Here is a 25,903-nt window from a genome sequence, read left to right as displayed (position 1 = left end):
TAATTTGTAAGGCTAGGATGAAGAAAACACAATCACACAATGGTAAATAGTTGTGTCAAAGTTATAAAATTGTGGGTACAATTTAGAAGAAAGAAATTGGGTGTGAAAGGTGCAATAGTTGTTTCTCTCCTTTCCAAAATTGGTTTCCATCTCTCCATTTCAAGTCACCCCTCTTGTCTCTTTGATTGATGCACATTGAATTATTCGGTGTGCTACCTTGTAGTGTATGTGAGTGTTTTTTTTATCTATCTTGTGTGTTTCATAATTTATTTTAAATTGACAAAGAACACCGAATAAAATAAAAAAATAATAGAGAATGTTATTTAGAGAAATTGATTGAAAAAGTAACTCCAAAAATAAATAATTTACATTTTAGCCGAAATTTTGAAAACCCAGAAGTTCTTTCTATTCAAAGTCTCTCACTATCCAACTATCGAAGTCTAAAAATACTAGTGGATCGACAAATCATCATTGCTGCTATTATTATTTCAAATATTTTTAGGTCTTTGAGTTTAATATTATTAATTAATAATTGCGAGGCAACATAAACAGCCTCCGTTGTAGTCTAGTTGGTCAGGATACTCGGCTCTCACCCGAGAGACCCGGGTTCAAGTCCCGGCAACGGAATCCCTTTTTTCATTTTACTTTATTTTTATAGCTTTTCCATATTGAAATTGGAAGATGATTTTAATTTTAATTTTTCTTAAAAAAATATAAATTAAAAGTACCCAGTAATCAACTTATTTAGAGAAATGTTTATTTAAAAAAAAAAATTCAACATATATTTTGTTTTATCACAAAAATAAAAATAATTAATCTTCTCAAAATTTTAAAAACTATAATGGAAATGAAAACACAACCAAAGAAACTATCTTCTTTACCTTCACGAAAAAGTTTTTTTTTTTTTTTTTACACTATTCTCTTAGCAACTATAATGTATTTTTTTTTTGTTAAAAAATTTTTAGCGTTAAAAATAAAAACAAAAACAAAAATTCCGTTGCCGGGACTTGAACCCGGGTCTCTCGGGTGAGAGCCGAGTATCCTAACCAACTAGACTACAACGGAGAAGTGTTAAACGTTGTCTTACAACATAATTTATTTAATGTACATATTAAGATAAATGTATCAGACTGATAAGAGTTGTCGTATCTGCAGTGAAAGACAGACAGAGAGAGAGAGAGAGAGAGAGAGAGAGAAAGGGTTTAAGCTCTCCAAGAAATGGAAGACCTCGCATCGCAGCAAAACTCTCACAAACACCCACAACAACATATATATAGATAGATAGATATATTATATATATGACTGAAGCAGTTTCATCTATTATTCAAAGATGACAGCTTTCAATTCTCTCTCTAATCTTTCTGTTTAGAAGAAGATAGCCAAATCCCCCCCCGGTTTCTTTGACAACCATCTTCCTCAAATCAGGTACTTTTTTTTTTTTTTGTTCATTCCAAGTTTGGTTTTACTTGTGTAGTTTAATTTTCGCAACCCCACTCGTGGGTTTGTGAACTTCAATTTGGTGTAGAATTTTCTCAAGAATTTGTTCAGCTAGTGTTTGAAAATGGGTTTTTTGCGCTGCATTTGGTAGATGCTAGATGATATAGAGGAAAATTTGAGAGAAATGCTATCAATTTCTCCACATTGATTGGTTGAAGCTAGATGGTATAAAGGAAATTTTGTTGTGTGTATGGTATATTTATTTATTTAATACAAAGTAAATTGAAAAAGACACATGTGACCTCTTATTGTTAATCCAAATAAAATGGTGAGAAACCATGATAATTTCTTTCCTTTTCTTATCTAGATAAGAATCCATAATCTTATTTATTCTTTTCCTGCCTACTATACCAAATGGACTGTAAATGAACAAACCCACACGGAAAAATAGGAAAAAGCTAGCCTTACACATACTAATGGCCTTTCTGACAGTTATAATTTGTGTTTTCTATTCCCATGTGCATTATTATGAGCATTCTTTTATGACTAAAATTGAGGGTTTTGCAAGGAAATAATTGTGTTATAGAATTTATTGAATTGCTGAGAGGGTTGATCAAAAGATATTTTGTGAAATTGGGGTGATTATGATAATCTTGTACTATTGGCCAAGCCATGGAATTTACTTAAATTGTTAGCAGAACTTTTGTTCCACATTAGTGTTCCTTAAACTAATTGAATCTTTCCTCTTCTAAGAGTAATTCAAGTTCTTCTCTTCTGCATATGATATTGTTGGGATTTTTTTTCTCCTATTGCTGCTTTAATTTCTCATTGGTTTTAAAACTCAGGTTAACAGTTCAATATCATCTATAAAAATGACTTTGTCTGGATTGGCTGGTAGCCCATCAAGATTCCACCTACTTGCACAAGGCCGGGGTTCTCATTCTAAGAGTGTTTCAGCTTTTCCGGATAATGGAAAATTAAGGATGTTAACTTATCTACAAAGGTATATTTTGATCATTTCTGGTGATTTTAACTTTTGTATGATTTTGTGCATGTCATGATTAGCTTTTTACCCATTGTGATTGCCGTGTAGAAATAACTGGGCTGGTTCTATTAAGAGATGTAGCATACGAAAAACCTGTGTGTTTAAGTGTGCAATGGATGCTTCCTTTGGCGATGCCGCTAATGACCCAACTGGTAATGTTTACCTTTTGTGTTACTTTGTTGATTTTTAGGATTGCCAAACTTGCGTTGACCTCCGCCACTGAACCAATTCCTCTATGTTTCTCTCTCCTCTTTATATGTGTTGAATTATACCCTTCTCTCTCGTGAAAGAGCATAGAACTGCCCAGATCACAAAATCTTGTATCCCCTTCCCCATTTTTTTCTTGGTTTGAATTTTGGGATCAAGTCATTCTATTTTTTGGCAAATTTTTGTCTTTGATTTGACAAATTGATCGATTTTCATGGACTGAGTTGTACATTAAGAGCTTTGTTCTTCTTCTTCAATCAAATTTTTGTTGCCAAGAAATTTGAGGAAAGTGTGAATTTTTGGATGAGTGAAAGAGTACATTTTTATCAATTAATGTTACCCGACTACTTTGATTTGGAAGGACATTGTAATTTTAAAAACTACGTGGGGTCCTTGCAATTGCCTGAAATCTCATGGGAAGTTCGTGCAATTATCCCTTTTTCTTTTTGCTAGGTAGGCACAAGAACATAAGTGAAGTAGATGAAGTATTGAATTGTACTTTTGCCCTCCTAATGTTAGTACTCTTGGATTATATGTTATGTTTTGTTTTGTTTTATATAAGAGTCCACCAATTTTCTTACAAAGGACAACATTTTTGAACATGTGAATTGTTATTTATTATTAATATAAAAAACATTTATCATGAAGATAGTGTTGAGTTTGGGTTTTATGTTCTCATCTGTGGAGGCTAGTTGTCTGTTTTTTTTAATATGCTTGTACATTGGTTGTACACTTGCTTTTTACTCTGTGCATTGCTTTACTTGTCAAAAACTAGTAAAGAGAAAAAAACTTTGCTTGAGGTGTGCTTTGTATTACTGAAAATACTACATCTAAACAACATACGTGAATCCAATTATGACCTAATATTATACTTAGTTGTTGAGTAATTGATTAGGTACCTATGTTGCTAGGTGATTTGAAAAAAACAACTGAGTATGCATAGTAGTATTTTTGCGGTGCTAGTGCCTAATTATGTGTATAGAGTAGTAGTTTTTTTGCGGTGCTAGTGCCTAATTATATTGGATATTTATGTGTATAGAGTAGTAGTTGTCTTTTTTTTTGGTTCCCCAAAGTATTCATGTGTGTAGAGTTCTAATTTTAGAACCAAACCAGAAATGGAGAGAACTCAAGCCAAAGTTAAAATAGGGTGCTCAATTTTTAGCTGACTCATTTTGGGTAATTCAGACCAAGGAAAACAAGGGATAATGTTTTATGCTATTTGCATTTGCATAAATCTTGATTTCTTTATCTATTGGTGTATACTATTTGTATGTCAAACCTTATTACTCATTATCTACATTATTGCTCCACATTTGGTTTCTATTGAAGCATGCTACGTGTTACAGTATTTGTGCATTCTTGAATTTATGAAATTCTCTGAAATTGTATTGTCAAGTGCAGCTATATTTCCCAGAATCAATATAAGGGACCCTTATAAACGACTTGGAATAAGTAGGGAAGCTTCTGAAGACGAAATCCAAGCTGCTAGGAATTTCCTAATGCAAAGATATGGAGGGCACAAGCCAAGTGTTGATGCAATTGAATCAGCCCATGACAAAATAATCATGCAAAAGTTTTACGAAAGGAAGAACCCAAAAATTGACATCAAGAAAAAGGTTAGGGTAGTAACTCAGTCCCGTGTCGTGCAGGCAGTCACAAGCAGGTTCCGAACTCCATCTAAAAATTTCATTATAAAAACATCGGCAGCTTTCGTTGTTCTTGGAGCTCTCACTTTTCTTTTTCCAACGGAAGAAGGCCCAACTCTTCAGGTAGCCATTTCTCTGATGGCTACTATATATTTTATATATGATCGACTAAAAAGCAAACTGCGTGCTCTACTATACGGGTATGATTCTGATTTTGGTGTTATTACTTCATGTCTGTTTATTCTTCATTGTGTTGGACCTTTTCATGTTTTAAGAAATACTGAAACATGGCTGTTATGAACATCTAAGAAACACGAACACAAACATGGGTAAGACACACACATTGACAGGCCAATTTTCAAAAAATTGAGGACATGATAATTGGGACAACACACAAAATAACACTAATTCTTGAAGTTTAGAGGAGGCGGAGGCGGAGGAGGAGGAGGAGGAGGAGGAGGTCTTAATATCTATAAATTTACTTTTTTTTTTTTTCTTTTCCTTTTTATCATTGTTCAAACTTATGATGTGTTTCATGTGTTGATGGATATGTGCATCCCTCAAGGGTTTGTAGCATGTCCAGGCATAAAAAATAAAAAAATAATAATATGACACATGTTGAGAAGTGTCTAAAGAGTGTCAGTGACTAAAATGTGTCCAACACATACATGACACCTTAAAAGTGTCCGTGCTTCTTAGATAAACCTTAAAATTGTTTAAAGACGATTGCATAGGATTAAACCTTCCTATATAGTTCACTATTATAGCTCATACATAACAGTCAGGATTTGTTTTTGTATTGCAGGGTTGGAGCTTTTATTTTCTCGTGGCTGGTCGGAACCTTCTTGATGGTGTCTGTGATTCCTCCTATAATTAAAGGGCCAAGGAGTTTGGAAGTTGCTACTTCATTGATAACTTATGTGCTTCTATGGGTTTCTTCTACTTACTTGAAATAGTGCCAGTTCTCTTATAACACTTCCATCAATGGACAACCAAAATTTTCCTTACTCTTTAATCTTGATTTAGAGATAGAGTTGTGTTATGTTCAGAATTCACACAGTGTGCTTGTAGTTGTCCTCTATTACATTTTATGAGCACATTTTTGAGATCAGGAGTTGAGCATAAGAGGGTTTTTTTAGTTGAGTGGGTCAAGGTGTGTGCATTGCTTGCTGAACTGGTGGGTGGACACTGGACAGAATAGATACAGATACTGAGATACTGCTCATTCATGAGTTTCTAATAGTCATATTTCCTCCAACTTTTAATGCCTTCATTTTTTTTTTTATGTTCTTTTTTTTTAAATTTTTTTACTTTCCGGAAGTGCAAGAGTTTTCGGTAACAAACTAGTACCGTTGGTTCTATTTTCGTTGTAGCTAATGGCTTGCTTTATAACATGCTGCATGGCGAAAACTGTTAGTGTTGTTTCGGATCACCAAGGCCTTGTTTGATTAGAGGTTATTTGGTTAAAATAGCTAATAAAGACAAAAAAGACTAAAATAATTAATAAGACAAAATATCATATCTAATACATTATCATTTTATTTTTTTTGCATAACTATCAAAAAAAGATTATCATCTTAAACATAATTTTTTTAGCCAGACAAATAATTGAAAAGTTAAATAGTCAATTAAAATTGGGAGGAGTGGGATCCCAAATCTCGCATTGTTGGGACCCAGCTTCTTGAGTGTGAGGAAAGTTGGGAACTGATTTTTTTTTTTTGTCCATGAGTTGATCTTTTGCAGTATTATATAATTTTGTAATTTTTTTTTTTTTTGGGGTCAGTTATCACGTAACATCACTGTATATTTAATATTTATTACACATGCATACAAACAGATGCACAGTTGCAGTAAATTGATGCAACTTGTAGTCTGTTACATGATACTCCACACCATTTTCATAATTCAAACTATTTATTAAAAAAATTAATAAATAAATACTTTTCTTGAAAAAAAGATTTCCAAAATCATTTTTGCAAGTCATATGGGTATCAATATCCGATAAGTAAATTTTTTACATAAATGATCTAATAAATGAGCAATGGTTATGTAATGGAGATGGTCCTGTAATGAGCCCCATAGAGGGGCACAACACTCCCTGCTTGGCTGAGACCGATTAACACAGATGAGTCAGCCTTCAAAAAGAAGAAATGGAGGAAGTCTTGAACAAACAATCCAGTTGAAAAAGTCCGCTCCATTTTATTCAGTGATGAAGAACACACGGTAAGAAATGCAAATTTGGATTTGGAACCCCATATAACTTATTGGCATTTCAGTGGACCTGGTGGCCCAATCATCTAATCACAAAAAAGACCCAAAAAAAAAAAAACCCTAAAGAAAAGTCCTATTAAGCATAACTTCTTTCACAAAATCTTTAAATAAGCAGCAACCAGAGTTCTATCAAAGTTACCAACCACAAGAGAGAGAGAGAGAGAGAGAGAGAGAGAGAGTACCAATCTTAAATAATAGTACATAACACTGTTTACTTTTGATCATTAACATATAGTTCCACATTCTTCACTCAATTTTATTCCAGGTATTTTATTTCATATATTTACAACCAAATGAGAGTTAAGAGCAGACAAATATAAAGCCAAGGCAATAAATACAAATCCGTGGCAATAGGGTACTATGTTTTACATACTGTTCAAATTGGTAAACGTACATACACATAAAAAGCAACACATATAGGGCATATCTTCAATGTATAAGCCAGTTATGCATCTGTTGAGAATGTAATCCATTAAATTAAAAGTTAGATACATTCATTAACATTTATTATTTGCTTCTCTGCCACAACGCTTATCACATAAAACTCCTACCTGTGGCTTCTTGGCACTGAGACAGCCACAAGTCTATGTTTTCAATCAGTTGTTGCCTTACTTTGTGAACTGCGTCGGGTGAGCTACAATTCTTGGCATCGCCTGAAATGACAAAATAAAAAATTTACTCAGCAGAAAAAAATTAATAATTCGCAGTGAGAGGGTGATCATTGGCTATCAATGGACAGTTTGACGGCATGCTGACTAGGCATACCTTCAGGACTTAAAGGAGATTGGGGACATCCTCGGAGATCAGTTCCATGGCCACAATTATGACAAGTAATGAGGTAGGAAGGCACTGTTTGAATGCCAAGAAAGTTTCAGTAGAGTTAAGTCATTACACTAAAATAAATAAAAGAGGTCCCAATTAATACTTTGATTAATATACGAGGCACTCACTCTTCATCACCGAATTGAAAAATTATTATGCTGCATTAATACAATAAGCATTATAAATATAAAATGGGAGACTCACTATCTGGGGATGAAGTCTGTTTGGATGCATGTCGCCATGGATCCTGTGAGCCATTTGTGAAAACTATTTTTGAACCTGCCAATTCACAATTTCCATCAGAAATTCAGAATATGTTCATGGAAATTCCATGTAGTTCTAATGTGCAGAAACTTAAACAGAATTTTGACCAACATAGATGCATCCAACTTTCAAGCTAGATGAACACCGATAATGATTCTTCCAGGTTCTACTATAAGGCAAGGAAACAAAACACAGAAAAAACATATAATCAGTTTGAAGATGCCTGGAAGGAAAATAGTGTTAAAAGAGAAAGGTGCCAAGAAATTATGGTGACCTATAAGATTATATTTACTGAAATGAATTATGGATCTGTTTTCTTCAATCACAAAAATTTCTGACAACTTGGTTGGTAAAAAATTCAAGAACGTGTCCAGTTTGAGGAAAACAATTTCATTTAACTATCCATATAAGAAGCCTATTTGTCCCAGGTAAGTAAAAATCCAAACATCCATTTTTAGTTTTAACGTAGTTGGTCCCAAGGAAGAAAAGTTTTGAGCATCCCATTCGGAGAAAAAGTTAATTTACGAACTCAATGGAGTCAACTCAACTCAACAAAGACTCATTCAACTACTAGGTGTTGGCTACATACGTCCAGTTTTGCCAACCAGTTCAATCGAGTTGTCAACGGAATGTTGAAAACAAGAAATATGAAAAAGAAATATATGAAACGGTAGATGTTTAAACCTGCAATTTTTGTGCCTCCATAGTATAGATTTGTCCCATCAACATCAGGATAGATGCCCTCTCCAAAAACATTTTTGCAAAGGTCCAAGTGGTATCTGCCACATACAACAACAAATTTGAATAAACTCATACATAAAAAGAAACCTAAATAATATAGATAACAAGTTGTTCTACCTTGACCCTTTTAGTGATCCAATGAAGTAATCATCATGAGTAAAAGAGCAAAGAGTAGAAGCATGATATTGAAGAGCATAGAAATCAATACAGAGCTACTAGATACATGCCTTGTGTCAATTTTTGAAGAGCGCATGCTATCATTTGCGGGTGCCACCTGGAAATAAGCAACTTCAGTACATACTTGGAACCACCACAATCGATCAGAACTTCCACCATTGAGAACAGTGTTTTTCAAATTCTGCTGATCATATGTTTGAACACTAACACCAAACTTCCCAAGGAAATAGTCTTTTACATATTTAGCATATGCATCCTGTAGAGAACATTATGTGACAAAATTAAATGCATGGGTACAAATTTGGGAAGAAGAAAATAATAAGGCATCATATGGTTGTTTCATCAATGAGGCATGAAACAAGCAACCTGTACAATCTCACCAAACATTAAAAGTTCCTAAAACAAGAAAAAAAATTAAAAATATAAACTCAAAAAAAAAATAAAAAAATAATAATAATAAATTAATGGAACGCTCTAAGTAGCTGAAATTATTGAAGGGATGTAGTCATTCCAATGCTGGCACGTGATGGGTGAAGTTTTCCATATAATGGCCATACATCTTATAAATGACAAACATCAAGTCCAAATGAAAGTAGCAGAATAATTCTTCATTGGAATAAAATATATATATTTGATAAGTAATAACAAACACAGGCTCCTTTTAAATCTAATTAAAATGATATTTTCAAGCAAATCACACCATTTCAATGGTGCCATTAGCAAAGCTGAAAGAGATCTATTGATTTTGCCGGATAAACAACAATGCAAATTTGAACTTCAAATTGTCACACTCAAAAATGTTTGTATCCTTGTGGGCATCTGATGTTCAAGGGTTTGAAGACTTAAGAAGAACTTGCCGTTCACCATCTTAGAGGACCTAGAGGATTTTTTATATCATTGGGATCCTCCTACAATTAGTAGATTCATGTATCCTTAATAAAGTTCCTGTACCTTATATTGTATTTTGGGCACCTGTCCAATCAAAGCCTCAGATTGTAATAGAGCTCCTATCATTGCACATGCAAGCACATAGAGATTGGCTTCAACAAATTTCAATATCCATCAGTTAGCAATCCCACACTTTCCCCAGAACAGTACATATTAAGTTCACCATAAATCATAGCAAAATCCAAGAAAACTACCAAAGTTAGCTTGTATATTTTAATTTAGCTACCAGTTAAAAATCTAGGTTGCACAAGAAATATTTTTTCTTCGAACAAGAAGATTCTCATGACCTTTGAAGAGTGCAATAATACTGTTAAAACCTATCACCTACTTCACCCACTTAAACCTACTCCACTAAACCTAACCCACTACACCACTACCACCTCACCTACTCCACTAAACCTAACCCACTACACCACTACCACCTCACCTACTCCACTAAACCTAACCCACTACACCACTACCACCTCCACTTCACCTACTCCTTACCTACTACACACTCACCCTCTTCTATATATAGGAATCATGAATCATTGTAATACATATATCAATAAACATCAATCAATAATACATAAATTCTTACATGGTATCTGTTAGAATTTCCCATCTTTACCTTCACCTACTCCACTACACACTCCACTTCACCTACCTCCACTTCACCACACACTCCACTTCACCTAACCCACTATCACCTCCACTACACCTACTACCACATTTTCTTCTATATATAGATTGTATAGGAATTGTAATTAATCAATCTTGTAATATATCAATAAATATCAATCAATAATACATCATTTTTACACTTCTTCAGCAGGTAAATTGACCTCCCATTGCTCACTTGGAAATCCATACAAGCACAGGTTTTCCTTCTCAGGATCACACTGCTGATAAAACTCTGCAACATCTGTGGTGAGAGCTTTGATCATGCCGGCTCGTCGACCTTTGAAATCCCTAAAAACCTCTTCGACAGTGCGAGGATTGTACTGAGCTCCTCCGTCCATTAGAAGCAGAGAGAGAGAGAGAGAGAGAAAGTGATAAAGAATAGGGTTTCTGGTGTTTGGTTTGGTGATGTTGTTGAAAAACTCCCGCGGGCAGCGAAGGCAAGGTTGCCGGCCGGCTGCCCGCCGGAAAGAAAGGAGTATATGCCTAAATCTTATCGCTCTGATACCATGTAAAAATGATGTATTATTGATTGATATTTATTGATATATTACAAGATTGATTAATTACAATTCCTATACAATCTATATATAGAAGAAAATGTGGTAGTAGGTGTAGTGGAGGTGTGGTAGTAGGTGTAGTGGAGGTGATAGTGGGTTAGGTGAAGTGGAGTGTGTGGTGAAGTGGAGGTAGGTGAAGTGGAGTGTGTAGTGGAGTAGGTGAAGGTAAAGATGGGAAATTCTAACAAGAAGTGCCTCCAGAACTCCCAGAGCCTGCATTGGGTATTAACTTTGCCCGAGATGGGATGCAGGAAAAGGATTGGTTATCCCTTGTTGCTGTCCACAGTGATGCATGGTTACTTTCTGTCGCCTTCTATTTTGGTGCTAGATTCGGATTTGATAAAGCTGACAGGAAGCGACTTTTCAATATGATAAATGATCTTCCTACAATATTTGAAGTTGTTACTGGTGCTGCAAAGAAACAACAGAAGGAGAAATCTTCAGTCTCAAATCATAGTAGCAACAAATCCAAGTCAAACTCTAAAGTGCGGGGATCCGAATCTCAAACAAAGTTTTCAAAGCCACAGACGAAAGATGAAGAGGAGGGTTTGGATGAGGAAGATGAAGATGAGCATGGAGAGACCTTGTGTGGGGCGTGTGGGGAGAACTATGCATCGGATGAATTCTCTCTCTCTCACAGTATCACTCTCTTTCCTTTCTTTTTATTTTAATCTTCCCATTCCCTTTTCTCCTTATTATTCTATCCTCTTTTCCATTCTCCATCCAAAACCATTATCACACATCCACCACCCATATCCCCCACTTTCTTTATACCCATCTTTTCTTTTATTTTATTATATATATATATATATTAAAATAATCACTCATAACATCAAACCCCTCTGCTGGTTCCACCCATGTGAGCTTGTCCTCTCTTATTATTATTATTATTATTATTATTATTATTATTAAAAAAAAAAAAAAAAAAAAAAAAACAGGCAGACGACGAACTTGCACAATAGACTCATTTTATTCATATCAGGATCAACTCCGATCACCATTTTACACAAAAAAAAAAAAAAAAAAAAAAAAAAAAACCTCATCCACAGGCGGAATTTTTTCTCCTCTACTCTACTGCAGGTCTCTTTTTTTTTCCTCCGTCCTGGGCACCCCTTGCCGGTGTTGTCTCCATATTTCCCACTCCACTGGGCATGATCACTACTCCCTGCTCCTCCACTGCAGCATATGGCGGCCCTCCAAATCGGAACATCACGGTGGCCTTCCGCTTCAGTTCCTTATTTTCTGCCTTTAGCACACTGATCTCTGCTCGCGCATCCTTATACATGCGTTGGAGCAGAGCCAGCTGGGAATTTAAATGCTGCACCTCATTTGTCCTACTTTGCAGCCGGTTCGACAAATTTGTGACCGCCGTCATGGTTTCCGCGCATGACTTCAGAGTATACTGATTAGCCTCAATATCAGTTTGCACCGCCATTTTTTGCTCCACCGACCGCATCGGAAAGTTCAATGGAGCAAAACCAGAGGTGTTTGGTTGAGGTTCACTGGCCACCGCACCAGTTATTTCTCTTGTGGGCTCGTTCAGTTCTGGAAAGAGCGTGAGCAGGTTCTGGGTAGCTGGACGGGAAGAAGAGGCCATGTTTTTGGATTGCTAAGTGTTTTTGGGTTGCTAAGTGTTTCAGCAAAATAGCAATTTCAGACTGGTAATCTTCGGAAGGGTTGGTGACAGAATGGCAACAAAGTGTTCCACAGTTTCTCTCTCCGCAGAGGCAGAGTTTTTTCAGCGAAGGGTTGGTTTCAGAGGTTTCAGAATGGTATGCCTCAGCCTCAGCCTTCGTCTTGGTTAAATAGCCGAGGCAGCCACGCGTATCGCGCGCCTCTTGCCGCCCGACAAACTGGCACGCCTTTTCATGGCACATCTTTTGACAAAGTGGACACGCTTTTTGATGGCACGCCTTTTGATGGCACGCCTTTTGATGAATTGGGCACGCCTTTTGATGGCACGCCTTTTGAAAGATTGGGCACACCTTTTGAGGGTGCGACTTTTTAGGGGTCCGACAAGACTCTGTAAACTGTCCCGACATTTGATTCCGGTTAGTTTTTCCAAGGGTCCGACAAGACTCTGTAAACTGTCCCGACATTGATTCCGGTTAGCTCCTTTATGGGTCCGACAAGACTCTATAAACTGTCCCGACATAGATTCCGGTTAGTTTTTCCAAGGGTCCGACAAGACTCTGTAAACTGTCCCGACATTGATTCCGGTTAGCTCCTTTATGGGTCCGACAAGACTCTATAAACTGTCCCGACATTGATTCCGGTTAGTTTCTACAAGGGTCCGACAAGACTCTGTAAACTGTCCCGACATAGATTCCGGTTAGTTTCTACAAGGGTCCGACAAGACTCTGTAAACTGTCCCGACATTGATTCCGGTTAGTTTCTACAAGGGTCCAGCAAGACTCCGTAAACTGTCACAACATTGTCTTCTACAACGGTCCGACATGACCCCATAAACTGTCTTCTACAACGGTCCGACATGACCCCATAAACTGTCTTCTACAACGGTCCGACATGACCCCATAAACTGTCTTCTACATCGGTCTGACACCACCATACAGTGTCCTCTACAACGTTATGACACCCCATACAGTGTCTTCACCAACGGTCTGACACGACCATACAGTGTCTCCTATCCTTTTTTATTTTTATGTATTTTCTTGTTTTGTTACTCTCTCCAAACTCAAGTTGGTTAGTTTCTCTCCTCCTTGAGTTTGCGGGGGGCTGTTAGAATTTCCCATCTTTACCTTCACCTACTCCACTACACACTCCACTTCACCTACCTCCACTTCACCACACACTCCACTTCACCTAACCCACTATCACCTCCACTACACCTACTACCACACCTCCACTACACCTACTACCACATTTTCTTCTATATATAGATTGTATAGGAATTGTAATTAATCAATCTTGTAATATATCAATAAATATCAATCAATAATACATCATTTTTACAGTATCAGAGCAAGGTTAAGACCTTAATATTTCTCGCTTCACCGGCGGGCGGCAACCTCGCCTTGGCCGCCCGCCGGACCTCAACCTATTCCGCTTATTTTCTACACATACCTTGACTTCTTCAACATTTTCTTACACCCCTCCTCCGCTATGTCGGCGGCGGCACCCGCATCATCGTCTAGCCTCTATCGCCGTTCACCTTGCCTCTCACATATCCGTGGTTGTACTCTTACTCGTCGTCGTCGTTGGCGTTTCTGGCGCTGCTTTTCTGCTCGTCACTGCTGTTTTTTTTTCCCGATTTGCTCTCTCTCTCTTAGCCATGTATTTGGGTGTGGGGTGTAGAGCTGTGGCTTTGTTGTTGGTAGCCATGTTTGCTGGCTTGAAGGTTTCAATGGCAGCAGTGTACAAGGTTGGGGACTCCGCTGGTTGAACCATCATTGGGAATATTGATTACAAGGCCTGGGCTGCTTCCAAGACGTTTCATGTTGGAGATGTCATCATTTTCGAATACAATTTTCAATGTCACGTGTTGCAAGTGCCCCACAAAGAATACCAAGCCTGCAGAAGTGTACGACAGTAACATGCATCTTCACATACAGCTTGGGTAATGTGTAACTATCAAAAGCACAAGCTTCTTGGACATCCCTCTCTCTCTCTCTCCATGGACCCAACATCATCATCATGCACCCACTCTATCTCCCTCTCTCTCATCTTTTCCCACTTTCAAACCCACTTTAATCATATCTCTCCTTTCTCTTAATTTATTCCATCCACAAATATTTTTCTCTATTTTCTTTATCCATTATTTTCTTTTATTTTATTTTTCTTATTAAACAAAACAACACCACAAAATAACACCAACAACATTCCACAACCTTGTCATTTTATTCATATCAGGGGATCAACCCCGATCACACTTTTACATAAAAAAAAAAAAAAAAAAAAAAAGAAAACCCACACAAACAAAAACAAAACCACCACAGCCACAGTGGGATTTTTCTTCTCTACTCAGCCGCCGGTCTTTTCTTCTTGCCTCCGTCCTGGGTGGTCCTTGCCGGTGTTGCCTCCGTGCTTCCTAGACCACCAAGCAAGTTGCCTCCTCCCTGCTCCTCCACTACAGCATACGGTGGACCTCCAAATCGGAACATCACGGTGGCCTTCCGCTTCAGCTCCTTATTTTCCGCCTTTAGCACACTTAACTCTGCTCGCGCATCCTTATACATGCGTTGGAGCAGAGCCAGTTGGGCATTTAACTGCTGCACCTCATTTGTCCTACTCTGCAGCCGGTTCGACAAATTTGTAACCGCAGTCATGGTTTCCACACATGACTTCAATGTATACTGATTGGCCTCCACATCCGACTGCACTGCCATTCTTTGCTCCACCGACCGCATCGGAAAGTTCAACGGAGCAAAACCAGAGGTGTTTGGTTGAGGTTCACGGGCCTCCGCACCAGTTATCTCTCTTGTTGACTCGTTGAGGTCGGGAAAGAGAGTGAGTAGACCACGAGATGAAGAGGCCATATTCTGGGTAGCTGAACGGGAAGAAGAGGCCATGTTTTTTAGGTTGCTGAATGTTTCAGCGAAATAGCAATTTGAGACTGATAATGTTCGGAAGGGGAGTGTTTCAAGATTTGCAGCTCTTAGAGGCAATCTCTCAGAAAAACGAATATCTCTCTCAGAAAATGAAGAGTTTTTCAGAAGTTTTTCCCAGGTTTTTTTGTCTTCGCTTCTGCCTCAAGCACAGCCTCCGCATTGGTTTATATCGACACTAACGACGCGGCCGACACGCCACTCTGTCGCTCACGTGCCTCGCCGCGTCTCCGGCTCACCTTTTGATGGCTCGACGCTTTCTGTCGGGCACGACTTTTGATGAAGTGGGCGCGCCTTTTGAGGGCGCAACTTTTGATGGCACGTCTTTTTATGGATTGGGCACGCATTTTGATGGCACGTCTTTTTATGGATTGGGCACGCCTTTTGATGGCACGCCTTTTGAAAGATTGGGCACACCTTTTGAGGGTGCGACTTTTTAGGGGTCCGACAAGACTCTGTAAACTGTCCCGACATTGATTCCGGTTAGTTCCTTCATGGGTCCGACAAGACTCTGTAAACTGTCCCGACATTGATTCCGGTTAGCTCCTTCATGGGTCCGACAAGACTCTGTAAACTGTCCCGACATTGATTCCGGTTAGCTCCTTTATGGGTCCGACAAGACTCTGTAAACTGTCCCGACATTGATTCCGGTTAGTTTCTACAAGGATCCAGCAAGACTCTGTAAACTGTCACAACAACTGTCACAACATTGTCTGCTACAACGGTCCGACATGACCCCATAAACTGTCTTCTACATCGGTCTGACACCACCATACAGTGTCCTCTACAACGTTATGACACCCCCATACAGTGTCCACTACAACGTTATGACACCACCATCCAGTGTCTTCACCAATGGTCTGACACGACCATACAGTGTCACCTATCCTCTTTTATTTTTATGTATTTTCTTGTTTTGTAACTCTCTCCAAACTCAAGTTGGTTAGTTCCTATCCCCCTTGAGTTTGCGGGGGGCTGTTAAAACCTATCACCTACTTCACCCACTTAAACCTACTCCACTAAACCTAACCCACTACACCACTACCACCTCACCTACTCCACTAAACCTAACCCATTACACCACTACCACCTCACCTACTCCACTAAACCTAACCCACTACACCACTACCACCTCCACTTCACCTACTCCTTACCTACTACACACTCACCCTCTTCTATATATAGGAATCATGAATCATTGTAATACATATATCAATAAACATCAATCAATAATACATAAATTCTTACAAATACAAAGAATTAAATGGACGGAAGAGCAAGGGCATACCACCAGATCCTGCCCGTTAGTCTTTGCTTCAACAAGAGGGGAGCATAATGTATCTGGATTTCCATATTGAAACTGCAAATTGGAAAACTTAATGGTCACTACTTGAGTTGATAGATATTAAGTGACCCAACTAAAATAACTGAAGCACCTACCGCAATAACTGCAGCGTCTGCCAGAAAATACAGGAAATCAGCATCAATCTTAAGCTGCAAACACTCAAAATGCAACATACAAATTAGGGAGTGCAAACGGAATTCCTCTTACTAAGAACAAAAATGTAATTCATGCAAAATAAGTTAAGATTCAATAGTGCAGTCCTGATCTAGTCAGATTTAGTGCAATAAGTCCTACACATTATCCATTCAGAAATACATATTGGGGCTCTCTGGTGGAGTTTATCAAGCCAATATTATTAAATACTTAAAATCTTTAGTCAACAGGGCCTATTGGATTTTGCCTTCACAGATCTTAAACCGAATCATATAAGAAGTAGATTTTTGCAAGTTACACAACTTGAATGTTGTAAAACAAGAGTGTAGTGGGTGCCATTAAATTGCTAATGCTCACAAAATCACCATCATTCACTCACACAAACACAAGGACAGTATACCAATCAGCAAAGCAGACTGTTCTACAACTCCTAACCAAGGTTTTAAAAAGCCGCCGCAACCGTTACGTAACGGTTGTGGTGGTTACTGCCACCTGTTACGGCTGCTTTTGCAGTGTGATTGAGATTCACTGGTGTGTCAGCCGTAGCGGCCACTATAGCGGTTGTAATGGTGCCGTGACGGCTTGTTATGCACCTTTACGTAACGGTTCCGAATTGCTTCTTTTGAAAAAACACAAAAAAAAAAAAAAAAAAAAAAAAAAAAGAAAAAGAGTTGAAAATGGGAGAAGAGAGATAGAGAGAGAAGAGGGAAGATGGAGGAGCAAGAGATAGAGAGAAAGACGAGGGAAGATGAAGAACATGTTATTGATTTGTTGAAGCTGTAAGATCTATGCTATTCTATTCAGCTGCATCACTCAACCATTTTGTTTCTGTGTGTCTATCTATATATTGTTTGAAAATAATAATAATAATAATAATAATAAGTGTGGTCATTATCTATTTGGTTTGATTAAAAAATATATATACATATATATATATTTAGACTTTTATTTATTATCTTACTTTTGTCATTGTTTATCTTATATATAATAGTTAGTGATTGATTTTTTGTAGAATATAAAGTCATTAATTATTAAAATAAAATGTAAAAAACTCAGTTTATAGTGATTTAAAAATATGAAATATATTAGATCAAATTTAAAAATTTATAAAAATTGATCAATATTTATTTTAAAACCCAATAGATATAATCATGGAAAACAATATGCATATCAGTAAATTTTTTTCAAATTGTGCAAAAAATAAAAAAATTCACGGTTCCGGTAACCGCAACCGTTACGCTACGGCCTTTACACCCCGCAACCGCAACTGCAACCGCAACCGCAACCGCAACCGCGGCACCGCCACCGTTACGACGGCCGCAACCGCTTTTCAGAACCTTGATCCGAACATATTTTCAAGGGTAGACCCCTAACATGCCAAAACAATAACAAAATGTGATGAGAAGTATATAACTTCCCAAATATGCATTTTTATGATGATCTGTAAACAATTATTTGATTGTGATTTTAATTTCTTTGTTGACAGTTCACAACACTATTATAAGTTTACAAGTGTTTTCGACTAACTTTATTAGAAATATGACCACTCTAGCAAGCTATTGGTATAACAATACAAAGTCACTACAGAAATTCATTGTGATGACCTTTCCATGAAGTAAAAGGCATCTGGCTCCGACTTTCACCGGTCAAAATTTGCCAGCGTATTCTCCAAGTCTCTGCTTATAATTGAATTTAGATAAAATACAGAGTGTGCTCAAAGAAATAGGGACAATGACAAAAGGGCAATTATGTGCAGCTCATGAAGGAACCATCCACCAGGGCCATCTTATTGGTCATATTTCAGTACAAAATCACCTCCTGTGTCATTGAAAAACTACCCAATTCAGAAGAGGAAAAAAAAAGGTTATTGCCCTGTTTTCTTGTTAAGAGGGTCATTTCTGTACCCATGATGGTACTTTTTCATTTTTGAATTGACTGCAAAAATCGAACTCACGTCAGCAAAGTCACTTCTAATATGAACAGATGATTGCCGCAGGTGGTGTTTTCCTCATTAATCTGGGGGTTCAAATGATCTGCCTTGTTTAGCTTTTTGTGGTCCATGGAAAAGGCGGATTTTTGCTCATGCTATCAACTTTCACCTCTTTGGATGTCATAAACTATAATGGTGTCAGGCTACTTCAACTTGTATACCATACGAATTGACACACTGAAAATTTATGAGACTGCCCTAAATTAAACAAGACTATATGAATCATCGACAATGATCATATTCTATTAGGAAATCAGAAGGCAATAAAGGAAGGTAATAACATTTCCGTAGCCATAGCAGCTGTTTTTGCAGCCCCTAAACTCACGTGTGGGACTCACCTATATGAATGGAAGGGCTGTGGATCCATTACAATCGATTACGGCTGTGGAAATAAATCCTACTAAATTAATTAGCATATTAACTTTAACATTTCCCAAACCTTAAAAGAATAAATAGAATTTATCACCTATGAGCAGTTGGACTCATGTTCATATTAAATGTGGCCATGTAAAATAAATACACACCTCAGCTGCACTAAACATGGTCTTCAATTCTTTGCCATTTGTGACAAGCCTTTGTTCCACGAGTTGATTAACTTCTTGTAATGCAGCTTTACATTCTGGACCAGCTGAAACACCAATCTGCAATAGGAAGATGAGATTGAAAGCCCTAACTTGACAGCAAGTAAGGTTAAAAAAACAGATTGCACAGTGGGATGCATAGTGCAAAATCAACAAGTTCATGAGCATGGATGTGAAACAAAATAAAATATGAGAATAAGGACGTTCGAAAACAAATTGAACACATATATATTATTTCTTCTTCCAATGCATATATCATTAACACAAAATATTCACCTGCTGATCAAATTCAGTATAGTTGTAAACAGCAAGAACAACTGCAGAACTTGCAAGACTTCCACATGTTAAGTGGGGGAATTTCAGACGGAACCATGCACTAAGAGCTCCAGGGTATGAAACACCAAAAAAGAACCAGGGATTTTCGACATTGGATCTATTGAGCTTTGCATTTAAGGATCCCTGCAATGTAGTGCAAGATAATTTATCATAAAGTGAAAGAAGAATGAGGTTTGTGACCACCAAAAACAAAATATATGCTCCTAAGTGAAAATTAATGGAAGTCCTCATTATATATATACATATATTTGATTAGAAATTTTAAACATAAGATTACTATTAAGAAAAATAACGAAATAACAAAAGGGTAAACTACCAATAGGTCCTAATAGTTGAACTTAATTCCCATCAAGTCCCATTGAAAATAAGACTTGATAAAATTGTCGCTAAAAATAATTTTTTTGTGACAATTTTTTATATATGTCGCTAAAAATTGACAATTAGTGACTTTTTTTTATCATGATTTTTATAAATTATCGCTAAAACTTACAATTAGTGACCTTTTTTTATGACAAATTTTTCTCATAAGACCTATTAGACAATAAATCTACTTATTGAGACCTACTCGTAAGTATCCCATAACAAAAATTTGTACTTGAACACAATTAGAGAACCCCCTCCTCCCCCCACTAAAAAATAAATATAATAAACTTGATCACTTCTTCATAATGTATCTGCATATACTTATTCTAAGATAACTAAAGCATACACACCAACATGCAGACAGACATGCCAACATCTTGAATATGACATTATTAAGCTGAAGGAAGAAGTATACTCAAGCATACAGTGGTTGTATGGCATGGAGCAACTGCATTAGAAAAAATAAGTTTCAAACTGGCTGTTGTTGAAGGTTGAGCAAGAGGAACAAGAGGAAAGGTTGTTCGGAGTTTCAAAGCTCAGCAGAAAATACAAAACTCCCATGCTCCTTTGAATATAAATTACTCATCTTGCTCCCTATTTTGTACCAACAGTGTGGAGAAATATGATTCCACTTGCATCCTCAAAGTTTCCAAACAAAGAATTAAGAGATGTCTGCCGAATGTTTAGTCAAGTGTGGAATACTAACCACAGCCATAAAGTTGTCGCGTTCAATGAGTTACAACAGAATCTAAGTGCCAGTTCAATTATCAGACAACAACTAAGGGTATCTTACTAGATCACATAAAATGAAGAGAATGCATAACTCATTTTATTGTATTGAGAGGGAAGTAAAATCAGCAATAATAAAGAAAACTTCATTGCATATTATGAGGGCTGCATATGGGCCAGGTATTGTGCTGTTCAAGCTTGGATTGGCAAATTTGGGTGAGCTTGAGAGCCAAACACAAGCCAAGTTAGCATCTCAAGCTTGTTCTATTTATATTTTTTTTAACTCGAGTTCGTGAACAAGCTTGGATCACATAATAGCCTGTAAAATTTCACCTACACAATACTTTGATCCCTGATCTAATTTCATCACTGCAAAGCTTCACAACTCAGCAATCTTCCTTTCCCGAGATGCACATAGCAAAATGTACCACCGAGCTAGCCTCATTTGAACAGAGATGATATGCATATAAATTGAAGACCATACCCTCATTTGAAGGAACATATGTTCTTGGTTCCCAAAAAAATATTTCAAAAACTTGCCTGGTAATATTGGCGGAAGGCAGCCAAATCAAAAAGAGCTTGCTTGGATGATAGATATTTCAGATTTTCGGTTGTCAAAGAATTGAAGGGGGAGCTCTTCCCATAGTAGCGATGCTCAAGAGAAACCACTGCCGCTCCAAACTTCTTAGCCAAAACCTGTTCGACATTGCAATGTAAAAAAAAATCCATCCAATGAGAGTAACTATTTAATATGAAAGCATAAATCAAGAAAACACTTGGCTACCAATAGGCAGAGAGTTCTAGGGATGTGCTGGGTATCAGGCCCAGCCAATCACAAAACATGTTGACCAAGCCTAACCCAAGGAAACACCATTAACTCCAACCCAACCCTCTAAAAATAACAAAATTTATAAATATCATGCTAATCAACCAAAATATCCAAATAATTAAGCAAAAACTAGTGCTTGAATTTCCAGCACTTTCAGCACAAAAAGCAAATACGCCCACGAAATACTTGTCTGCCTTAGTGCACACCTGCAGGACAGTTGTCTGCCACAAGGCCACAAAATAGGGCCAAGGCATGATTATCTACTCGCCAGCTAGAGGCTTACGATAAAATGCAATATTCATACGGGCATGATTCAAGTTTTTCATTTAGTGCATTCAGCTACTTGAGCAACAGTCCATTCTCCAAACACTTGAGCAAGGTTCTGAAAAGCGGTTGCGGTCGCCGTAACGGTGGCGGTGGTGTTGCGGTTGCAGGATGTAAAAGTCGTAGCGTAACGGTTGCGGTAACCGAAACCGTGAATTTTTTTATTTTTTGCACAATTTGAAAAAAACTTACCGATACATATTTTTTTTTTCCATAATCATATTTATTGGGTTTTAAAATAAATATTGATCAATTTTTGTAAATTTTTAAGTATGATCCAATATATTTCATATTTTTAAATTACTAAAAATTAAGTTTTTTACATTTTATTTTAATAATTAATAACTTTATATATCATAAATCCATATTACGCTTGTGGCAACAAAAAAAAAAAAAATTTATTATACTTAGATGTATAAAATTATTTTTTTGATTATATACTTGTGGAAGCATATGCAAATTTTAACTTGAATAGTTTTAAAAAAATAAATTATACATGCCAATGTAATCATATAAAAATTAAAAAATAAATTATAAAGAATTTTTTTTTTTTTGGATTTGGATCACTTAAGGCCAAGTTTGGCAACTCTTAAAAAAGTCAAAAAGTCACTATCCTATTTAAATCACATCATCTTATTTAAGTCACACCACCTCTCTAACACATCACTTCAAACCCAACCCAAACCCAACCCATATTTCATAAAAAGTCAAAAAGTGCACTTATTTAGTCTTCTCAAACTTGGCCTAAATATTCATTCTCTTTTTGGACAACCTATAAATAAAAATAAAATAAAATAATCAAAAAAAAATTAGCATGCATAAAATATGTATTAATATATAATTATAGGTATTATGTTTTTTTAGATATTCTACAAAAAAATCAATCATCAACTATTATGTATAAGATAAAAACTGACAAAAGTAACAGAATAAATAAGAACCTAAATATATATATATATATATATATATTTTAATCAAACCAAATAGATAATGACCACACTTATTATTATTATTATTATTATTATTATTATTATTATTATCAAACAATATATAGATAGACACACAAACAAAATGGTTGAGTGAGAGCAACTGACTAGAATAGCATAGGTCTTACAGTTTTAACAAATCAATAACATGCTCTTCATCTTCTCTCTTGCCCCTCCATCTTCCCTCTTCTTTCTCTATTCCTCTTCTCCTATTTTCAACTTCTTTTTTTTGTGTTGTTTTTCGATAGAAGCAGTTTAGAACCGTTACGTAAGTTGTTACGGTACCGTTACGACCGCTACGACTGACACAACTGTGAATTTCAATTACACTGCAAAAGCGACCGTAACGGGTGGTGGTAACCACCACAACCGTTACGTAACGACGTTACGTAACGGTTGCGGTCACTTTTTAAAACCTTGCACTTGAGACTATTCCTGAAGTGAGTGAGATACTGAGAAAGCAGAGGTGCATGTTCGAGGAGTAGCTGAACAACACTTTTGGCAAACCAAATTGACAACTAACCAATTAGTTGACCCCTTTTCATCAGACCATTATAGTTGTCAAGTAAGAGTTGAGCAAAGATTTCATCGTTTGGTAATGTTTCTATTTTCTATTTCTGTTCTCAAAAACATAAAAGAAAAGGAAAAAAAAAAAGGAATTGATATGGAAAGCTTGTTTGCCAAAATGTTTTTTAAAATTATTTTCTGAATTTTCAGAAAAAAGGAGGGGGGGGGGGGTGTGGGTTCCAAACTTTTCAATGTTTTTATTTCCAAAAAACAAAATAAGGCAAAAATGAAAATTTTGAAAATGATACCAAACAAGAACACGTCTTTAAGGTTTTAGATTGTATCATTCTTCAGTGAATTAATTAGAACTTACGCTGACATAGTCATTGGGTATGCCATTGCATGGACCTTCACCACATATTTTCAAAAAGATTGGTCCTTTAGGAGGCAGAAAGTGGTCAAGGAATTCATAGTAACGTTGTGGAAATTGACGATGATCCTGCAAAAGCCAGTGCAACAGAAGAATGATTACAATGAGCAGTATGAACTTTATGGAAGTCAGCTAAGAATAAACAATAGCCTTCCAAAAATTAACAATATCCACGTCGTATTTTTCTTCTGAGAAGAAGGTTAATCTGATCCAAATTAACTGAATCAAAAACATAAGTGCAAAGAAAAAGCTACCATTTTATTTTCCTCTTACCTTAATGCTATGTTTGGTTGAGGGATTTGGGAAGAAATTTAGAAAGGAAAAAGAAAAAAATGTGTGAAATTAAATGAAATGTAGGTATATTCACATTTCACTTACCTTTCCCTTTCCTTTTACCTTTCCCTTTTCAAATCTCTTCCCAAATCTCCTATACCTTTCCCTTTTCAAATCTCTTCCCAAATCTCCTAACCAAACACAGCGTAAAAGAGAAGTTTAATATCATACTCATGAGAGTCATGAGTAGTTCTTTACGATATGTATGCAAGAAGGTGAAGCAACGTCTTCATTAAGAACAGTGTATGAACATCTGGCACTAGTACATTTTCCTATCTCTAACAGAGACAAAGGGGACTAATTACTACGAGATTTATTATGCTACTACAGTCCCTCAGTGTAATCATTACTTCCGTTTGAATATGCTGGAACCAAAAAAAAACTTTCTCAAATCAAGCTTTTTACTCAAGTTTGGAATCAAATTATTTGAAAAAAGTAGTGAATGGTAAGAGATGCTCTTAGTAATAAACAAAAAAATTCCCTTTTTTCATTAGTTGACAATTAGCTTAGTGACTATAACCCGATCGACAATTCTATATTCTCTAAAATCTAATGAAAATAGTTGATAGATAGACAACTTCATATTGCTACAATGTTTTAAAATTTCAAACAGAGTAGCTACCTATTGCAATAAGCCAAAAAAAAAAAAAAAAATATATCAATACTCAATATATAAATAAATTACACTTTGCCCCTTAAAAGTTTTTTTTTCCCACTTTCGCCTTCATGTCTCAATTTTTCCAAATTTACTCCTACAGTTAATTGTATTCAAAATTAAATAAAAAATACCACGATAATTGTCGCATAGTATAAAAAATATATTATTATATTAAAAATTGAGTTTACGTTAGATGTATGAATTATATATAATAAAATATTTTTATATCACTTGAGTGTCAATGAGTTGTTTTTTGTCTAATTTTTAACAAGACTTGGTTTTAAGAATAAATTGTGATAAACTTGAAACATGGCAAAAAGTAAAGTGGGAAATGAGTCAAACATAAGGGGGCAAAGTGTATACACCTCAAAAGTTAGATAAACAAAATTAAAAAAGCACAGAAATATGAGATCAATTTGCAGAAAATCCAAGCCATAGGCATGCAATTAATCCCCAAATTGGTGCTTTTAGGGTTTATTAGTTCATTCTCAACAATTATACACAGACTTTGAGATCAAATGCATAGACAGAGAGAGAAAGAGAGGAGAGAGTACATATGGAGAGAAGTGATCAAGATTCTGATTGAACCAGAGTTCCTGATTGGTCAAGTAATTGCTGCTACTGCTGGTGAGGCTGTTGAGGATCCGAGATGATGTTACGGAGGCTTCTGAGTCTGAGAGCGTTAACATCAACAAGAAGAAGGAGGCGAGGTACGGCGCGAGTTTCATATCTGAACAACTGCTCTGAGTTTCGTCGAAGCAAAGAAAGTTTTGGAAGATTGCTTATGATGTATGTTTGGGTTAAATGTTTAAGAACCCATATCTACAATTGTTCGGTCTTTGGACTTTTGTATATAAAGACTTTTGGTCGGTGGCTTTTGGAAAAGTTATCGGTTCGTATTCTGAGACCAACTCTAACGGTGAATCAAATTTAGCATCAAATTTAAATTTTGATGAAAAATTTATTTTTTCAAGTTTCAATCGTTGCACTAGATTG

The 25,903-nt window shown here is 36.4% G+C and overlaps 2 protein-coding genes, 1 long non-coding RNA gene and 2 other non-coding genes across 6 annotated transcripts; 2 read left to right on the top strand and 3 right to left on the bottom strand.

Moving 5' to 3' along the window:
• The first annotated feature begins 554 nt into the window (after positions 1 to 554).
• On the top strand, positions 555 to 627 carry TRNAE-CUC (transfer RNA glutamic acid (anticodon CUC)). Its single transcript has one exon. It is a non-coding gene; the product is annotated as a tRNA-Glu (tRNA).
• A 365-nt stretch (positions 628 to 992) lies between these two features.
• TRNAE-CUC (transfer RNA glutamic acid (anticodon CUC)) lies at positions 993 to 1,065 on the bottom strand. The gene has a single exon. It is a non-coding gene; the product is annotated as a tRNA-Glu (tRNA).
• Positions 1,066 to 1,127: 62 nt separating this feature from the next.
• LOC114296088 (DnaJ (DUF3353)) lies at positions 1,128 to 5,593 on the top strand. The gene is made up of 5 exons (XM_028240388.2): positions 1,128 to 1,425; positions 2,283 to 2,440; positions 2,531 to 2,634; positions 4,091 to 4,535; positions 5,141 to 5,593. Exons 2-5 carry the CDS (start codon positions 2,310 to 2,312, stop codon positions 5,289 to 5,291), a joined length of 831 nt encoding a protein of 276 aa, XP_028096189.1. The 5' UTR covers positions 1,128 to 1,425; positions 2,283 to 2,309; the 3' UTR covers positions 5,292 to 5,593.
• A 1,228-nt stretch (positions 5,594 to 6,821) lies between these two features.
• Positions 6,822 to 25,774, bottom strand: LOC114296099 (putative serine protease EDA2). 2 transcript variants are annotated; one of them, XM_028240397.2, is made up of 13 exons: positions 25,462 to 25,774; positions 23,860 to 23,985; positions 21,381 to 21,536; positions 19,689 to 19,871; positions 19,356 to 19,472; positions 16,784 to 16,837; positions 16,632 to 16,703; positions 8,661 to 8,866; positions 8,377 to 8,471; positions 7,633 to 7,707; positions 7,372 to 7,455; positions 7,158 to 7,259; positions 6,822 to 7,059 (listed from the first exon to the last, which is right to left on the bottom strand). In XM_028240397.2, exons 1-13 carry the CDS (start codon positions 25,633 to 25,635, stop codon positions 7,052 to 7,054), a joined length of 1,452 nt encoding a protein of 483 aa, XP_028096198.2. In that variant the 5' UTR covers positions 25,636 to 25,774; the 3' UTR covers positions 6,822 to 7,051. The 2 variants fall into 2 exon arrangements, with proteins under 2 accessions (XP_028096198.2, XP_028096194.2); XM_028240393.2 differs by lacking the exon at positions 6,822 to 7,059 and having other exon boundaries at positions 7,110 to 7,259.
• LOC145801390 (uncharacterized) lies at positions 16,235 to 16,540 on the bottom strand. Its single transcript, XR_014342800.1, has 2 exons — positions 16,453 to 16,540; positions 16,235 to 16,410 (listed from the first exon to the last, which is right to left on the bottom strand). It is a non-coding gene; the product is annotated as an uncharacterized LOC145801390 (long non-coding RNA).
• Positions 25,775 to 25,903: the final 129 nt, after the last annotated feature.

This window comes from Camellia sinensis, chromosome 1, assembly GCF_055761805.1.
Source record: "Camellia sinensis isolate YWXY chromosome 1, ASM5576180v1, whole genome shotgun sequence".
In the NCBI taxonomy this organism is placed as follows: Eukaryota; Viridiplantae; Streptophyta; class Magnoliopsida; order Ericales; family Theaceae; genus Camellia; species Camellia sinensis.
This window is presented reverse-complemented; position numbering and strand designations above follow the sequence as displayed.

Excerpts from the sequence above, each read along its gene's own strand:
- LOC114296088 (XM_028240388.2), top strand. The coding sequence starts at position 2,310 with ATGACTTTGTCTGGATTGGCTGGTAGCCCATCAAGATTCCACCTACTT. Across the intron at positions 2,635-4,090 it reads TGCCGCTAATGACCCAACTG|CTATATTTCCCAGAATCAAT; the intron begins GTAATGTTTACC and ends TGTCAAGTGCAG. Across the intron at positions 4,536-5,140 it reads CTGCGTGCTCTACTATACGG|GGTTGGAGCTTTTATTTTCT; the intron begins GTATGATTCTGA and ends TTTGTATTGCAG.
- LOC114296099 (XM_028240393.2), bottom strand. The coding sequence starts at position 25,635 with ATGAAACTCGCGCCGTACCTCGCCTCCTTCTTCTTGTTGATGTTAACG. Across the intron at positions 21,537-23,859 it reads TACCCAATGACTATGTCAGC|GTTTTGGCTAAGAAGTTTGG; the intron begins GTAAGTTCTAAT and ends AATGTCGAACAG. Across the intron at positions 7,708-8,376 it reads TGGAGGCACAAAAATTGCAG|GTTCAAAAATAGTTTTCACA; the intron begins GTTTAAACATCT and ends GTGAATTGGCAG.